The following is a 6,000-nucleotide window of genomic DNA, read 5'->3' as shown; positions in this document are numbered from 1 at the left end:
GTCGCTATATTTAAGCCCTAGATAGTCAAGTCAATTGAAGAAAACAATCCTACCAGCAGAAAAACTGCAATCTGCCTTAGCATCTGTGACGGCTGACACTCTGCACCTTTTTCCTACCCCACTCAAAACAGTTGCTTCTCAGTGTTATTCATTCTGCATAGTTACTCCACTTCTTGCAGAGTTATTCTTCCACTGATATTTAACCTGCAGCTTGCATCAGCTATCAAAAAGTGGAGGAAAACGTGCTACACTTTGTGCAAATAAATAGAAGCTATGAATGACATGCATTAATGCCTTTTTTTTTTTTTTTTTTTTTTTTTTAGCACAGCAAGAGCACTGAGAGAAGGTTCAGTAACAAGGCTGCCTTTTTAAAAAAAACAAACTACTTCTACAGGTCTCCTCTTCTTCCCAGAAAATGGCACTCAGGCAGGAATAACTAAATTCTGAAAGCACCACGTGGGAGGGAAAAATAGAAAAAAAAAATAAATCAAAATAAATCGATCAACTAATTGCAAATCATTAGTGGCCTAAACTGCTCCAATTTCTCCGTTCCTTTGTCCTGCTCTCCCGATGCTGATAAGGGATACTGCATCTTTCATTCAGTTCCTACCGTACAACCAGACAAGCTACACACAGTTTGGAAGGCCCTATGCAGTCATCGTGACAGAAGGCTCCGCAGCCTTTGCAGACGATCATGGCTTTCAGCCTGCAAGAGCATTTCAGTTCCAGTTCATCAGCATTGCTACTGTCAGCAAATTTCTGAACCGGGATCTGCGCGTTCTGGTTAGACAGGCCCGTGGCAGTGTTTGAGCCACTTCCTAAAATCCCAATCGATTTCTCAATCGCAGACGCTGCCCTTTTGAAGCTTGTGCTACCAAAGTGTATTGTTGGGTAATTACCACAGAGCTGCTGCTGCTGCTGCTGCTGCTGCTGCTGCTGCTGCTGCTGCGGGTGCTGCGTCTGTATTTTCTGAGCAGCAAGTTGGGTAAAAGGCTTCTGTGGCTCAGAGAGTATATAGGAAGAGAAATCTGCATTTTTAAACGCAAATGCTTTCAACTGTTCTTTCACTTCGTTCTGATCATAGGAAGCTTGCTTCATGCCCAGTTCGCAGCTGCTGCTTAAACCTTCCTCAAAAGAAATAGGTTCAGATTTTATATTGCTACAGATGCTTGCTGGCTGAGGCCAACTAAGTCTTTTAGTGGTTTCCATAGTAACTGTCGGTTGTTTCTGATCAGAGGGGACCTCGGCATTTGGGTGAGGAGGGGGAGGAGGCGGCAAGGGCGGAGGGGGAGGAGGGGGCTGCACTAATGTTTTACTCTGCAGAGTTTGAGAGGCACTGGCAATGTCATCACCTTCCTTAATTTGAATATTAGGGGAAAACACACTTCCTAGCCTCAGCTGGTGAGCTGCTGTAGAAATATTCACATCTCCCAAGCCCTTGTGTTCCAGGTGTCTGCTAAAAGCAAATGAGTTGCAGCCAGGTGGGCCTTTTGAAGTAGTTTGCAACAAAGCTGCCGTAGGAATGGGGCCTCTTGCAGCCATGGACATTTGGTAAAAATGCTGTCTATGTGAGGTACTAGCTTCTCCATGAAAGCTGCCATTTTTATCAATGTGAAATAAGCTCTGCTGGAAACTGCATGAAGGCAACGGCCTCTTCTGCTGCTTGATCTCAGGGCTGTGAGCAATTCGGCTCTGAATGGCATGTTTGTTCAGCCACTCCTGCTTAAATGGCTGACCATGCCCTAGCTGATTCATGCTGGGACTAATTACACAAGGAGCCACTTTAACATCTGTGTCCATTGACACCTTCCCAGGCTCGCTTTTAATTTGAGCATGTTCCCCTACAGTCCTGGCCATCCTCTTTTTTGGATGGTTTTCACGCTTTCTGATTTGTAGTGGGGCTACGCTGCCTGTTGTAAATCCTTTACCATCTGGATTAGGAGAGTTGGAAGGATGGTCAACAATATTTCTCTCGGACACTGCTGTTTTACATACTGAGGTAGTTTGCAAAGGCAAGGGAAGCCTGTTAATTTCTAGTTTGGCTCCTGATCTGGGCTGCGGCAGCACTTTCTCTAAAGGCAGATTGCCTTGCAGTAGCTGTGTCACTAAAGGGTTGTTGGCCTCCACTGACGACAACCGACAGCTAGAGCTGCTGGCACCGGTAACTCTCTTTAGGGTTTCTGTTGTCAGGGACAGGGAGTCTTCCATGGAGTCCGCAATGGATGCCTTGGAGGTCTGCGGTGGCTGTGCACTTGTGGCTAATTCTGCAGGCTGGGCAGGCATTTCAGCTCCTGTGAAATCCTCGGTGTCCATCCTGAAGCACTTGTCAGCCTCGTTAGTTTCCGATTTAACAGGAACGGCAATGCTCGGCAGAAGACTCCTGGATTGCAGTTCTGACATTTGTGGGTAACTGGAAGGTTCGGTTTTGACATTTTTTAAGCAGTTTTGCTCTGCGTATTCCTTATGCTTACCAGAGTTAAGATGGCTGACCACTGGCTGGTCTGTACTCATTGCCTCTTCATCATGCCAACAAATCCTACTGCTAGTGCTATACTGATTGGCACAGGCAGCATCTGCTTCATTTTTAAATGCTGAAGGACCTCTTAGTTGCTCAGCAAAACCTTGGCTGGGAGTAACCACCTCAATTAATTTATCTTGAGGAGCAAGAGGCACTTCTCGAAGACTTGAACAACCTGCCTGCAAGTTCTTGCTGTCTTGCTTTGCTGTAATGGTGATAAAGCTGGAACTGTGATCGAGGCTTTCATTAGAGACCGCTTCAGGCCTGCTTATGACAGACACCTGAGGACAAGCTATACTTTGTAAGGCAGCTTCAGTCCTTACAGGTCTGCTCTGCAGGTCTATGCTGTTCTCTGCATTTTCATTGGAAGCAGAAAGGGACAGGCTGGAATTCAGATTTGTAGTATGGTCAACAATGACTTTGCAAGGTATAGACCTATTCATGGCAGTTTGTGCAAAGCTCACTGGCTGAGGTTTAGCCGAGTGATCCATTCGGTTTCGCGCTCCAGAGCTTTTGTCTAAGAGATCAGCATTTAATTTAGTAGCATTATCGTAAGAGCTTATTGTCACCATGTTACCAGTAAACATTGAAACCGGGGGCCTTGCGACAGAATCTGCTACTGCAAGGGCCTCACTGCAACTTAAAGCTGACCTAACAGTAGTGTGAACGGAGACAGTGCTTTGCTCCTTACACCCAGTTATGGCTATCTTATCAGAAGAAAATCTGTTGGTAGTCCCCACTGGGGGAATCAGTACAGAACTACCAGAGAGATGATTTGGCAACTTATTTGCAAGAGATGAAGCTGGCACAGTGGCATAATGACTGGAGACTGTGTTATTCGCATTGCTACTTGGTATTGGCAACCTTTTGTCATCGATGGCATTTAGTAAGACCGTACTGTCTATGGAGACTGGTACGTTACTGTTATCAATACATTTTGGTCCAACAGTTATGCATGGAGTATCAGCCCCTTGGATGGTTTTCAGTATATTTATATTACAAGCTGAAACTGCTGTGTTTGAACTGTCAACAGACATTAAGACAGAAGATTTATCAACAGAACTTGCAAAAGAAAGTTCTTTAATCGCTCCAGACATAGCAGTGCTGCAAACAGACACAGAGACCGAACTTTTATTATAAAGCACTGGCACACTGTTATTTTCAGTAGAGGTAGATGAAATAATTTTCTCACACAATTGTGGCATAGGTATATTTTCATCAGAACTGTGCACAGATATCTCAGTAGCAGTTTCTGGTAATGTAGCTGTGCTAAGTGACTGCTGCAATAAAGCTGTAGTCTCACGGTGATGTGCAGGCTTGTTGCTAGGGGACCTGCAGTTGGGATTAACTATTATGACACCGGTAGAACCTTCTATCTTTGTGTCAGTAGAACCTGGTATCTCCAGAGATGAGGTACTTTCCTTTGAGCTGAACTGTGACTTTGATTCTTTATTGGTCTGGAGTAAGTGAGCTCTGGCTTGATGCTTTGCAAATAGCTTGGCCTTTGTTTGCTCCTTGATGTGTGCCAGTGTTCTTGTCTTCCCACCTTCACATGGGGTCCCCATTGCTCCAGAGACGATGCTCGCAGCTGCTGCCACAGCTGCTGCAGCTGCAGCTTCTCTTTGGGCTCTTGCTTGCTGAGCTCTTGCTTTGATATCTGCAAGTGTTCTGGCCCCAGTGTTTCTCCCACTGCTGACTGATGTACTTGGGGAAACCCGAGGTTCTGGTTTAGAAACAGGTTGGCTCTTGATGATAAATGGCGGTCCAATTTTTGAAAGCTGAATCTAAAGGAGGGAAAAAAAGACAATGATTTTTATGAGATCATTGACTTGCTAAAACCACCAGCTGTCTCTTAAAGGGTCAGAGAAAGGTAACAAAGGGAATTACTGTTCAGTGCAGCTGGACAGAAAAATGCTTCAAAATAATGATAATACACTTCAGTATTTTATCATCCTCCGTCATAAATAGCTGACACCTATATTACCCTACTCACATCGATCCCTCTGACAGGAAGAAAGATTGGACTAGGTGTCAACATGATGCTTATCTGATACAATTTGTCACATCTTTTTTTATATGAACTGTATCTTAACTGAGAAGATCAACAAGCCTAGTGAAGTAACACTGGAAAAGAGCCTGCGACTAAGCACTTGCTGCAAATGTGTGAAAAAATAACAATCATGTAGTGCTCGGGGGGACAGAAGGGCCCATCTGTCGACCGGACCCATCCCACAGGGAGGTCTGCTGCCTCCCTGGGGCTCGGATTAGAGATGTTAAAAGGAAACTCCCTAATCTTGTGGGTCCCTCTGATTACTATCCACTGCTGATTTTTCAGATTGGCAGTGATGAAATTATCTCAAGAAATGTAAGGGCAATGAAGAGTGACTTCAGGGCCCTGGGACGGCTAGTTAGGGGGTCTGGAGCACAAGTAGTGTTTGCCTCCATCCCTCCTGTAAGAATGGGTGGGGAGGTATATAGGAAGAGTCTACAGGTCAATGAGTGGCTAAGAGACTGGTGCCAAAGACAGGGTTTTGGTTTTTTTGATCATGGGATGCTATATGAGACACCTGGCCTGGTGGTGACAGGTGGGATGCACCTGTCCCAGAGGGGGAAGAGGCTTTTGGGGCAGGACTTAGCAGGGCTCATTGAGAGAGCTTTAAACTAGATGTGAAGGGGGAAGGGGAGAAAACTGGGTCTGTTAGGGACAAACACAAGAAGAACAAACCAGGGCCCAAAGGCAGTTGGTCTAGGAAGGATTTAGTCCCACCAGTGTGCTCTGTTTGTTTCCTGAAATGTCTGTATGCTAATGCACGCAGCATGGGGAATAAGCAAGAAGAGTTAGAGGTCAGTGTACGGGCTAAGGGTTATGATCTGGTAGCGATAACAGAGACATGGTGGGATAGGTCACATGACTGGAATGTGGCCATGGATGGTTATGTACTTTTTCGGAAAGATAGGGCGGGGAAGCGAGGTGGTGGAGTTGCTCTTTATGTGAGAGAGCAACTAGAATGTGTTGAGTTTTGTGCAGGGGCTGATGAGGGGCAAGTTGAAAGTCTGTGGGTAAGAATTAAGGGGCAGGCTGGTGTGGGTGACACAGTTGTGGGGGTCTACTACAGACCTCCTGATCAAGGCGAGGAGGTTGATGAGGCCTTCTACAGGCAGCTGAAAGCAGCCTCACAACTTCAGTCCCTAGTCCTCATGGGGGATTTTAACTACCCTGATATCTGCTGGTTGACTCACACAGCCAGCCTTTCACAGTCTAGGAGGTTCCTCCAGTGCATTGATGATAACTTCTTAATGCAGATGGTGGACAAGCCGACTAGAAGAGGAGCGCTGCTGGATCTTATACTAACCAACAAGGAGGGCCTTGTCGAAGAAGTGGTGGTCAATGGCAGCCTTGGCTGCAGTGATCATGAGATGGTAGAGTTCAGGATCCTGTGTGGAAGGAACAGAATACCCAGTAGGACCAAAACCCTGGACTT

At 45.9% G+C, this 6,000-nt stretch overlaps 1 protein-coding gene across 1 annotated transcript in view; it reads right to left on the bottom strand.

Moving 5' to 3' along the window:
• Positions 1–606: 606 nt before the first annotated feature.
• The window catches only part of ASXL3 (ASXL transcriptional regulator 3), a 129,649-nt gene continuing 124,255 nt past the window's right edge, over positions 607–6,000 (bottom strand). The window contains exon 12 of the mRNA XM_030445427.1: positions 607–4,302. Within this exon, the coding sequence (XP_030301287.1) occupies positions 607–4,302 (3,696 nt within the window). The remainder of the gene's footprint in view (positions 4,303–6,000) is intronic.

This window comes from Calypte anna, chromosome 2 (assembly GCF_003957555.1).
Source record: "Calypte anna isolate BGI_N300 chromosome 2, bCalAnn1_v1.p, whole genome shotgun sequence".
NCBI lineage: Eukaryota > Metazoa > Chordata > Aves > Apodiformes > Trochilidae > Calypte > Calypte anna.
Note: the sequence above shows the minus strand (reverse complement) of the source record. Positions and strands in the feature narration are given on the sequence as shown.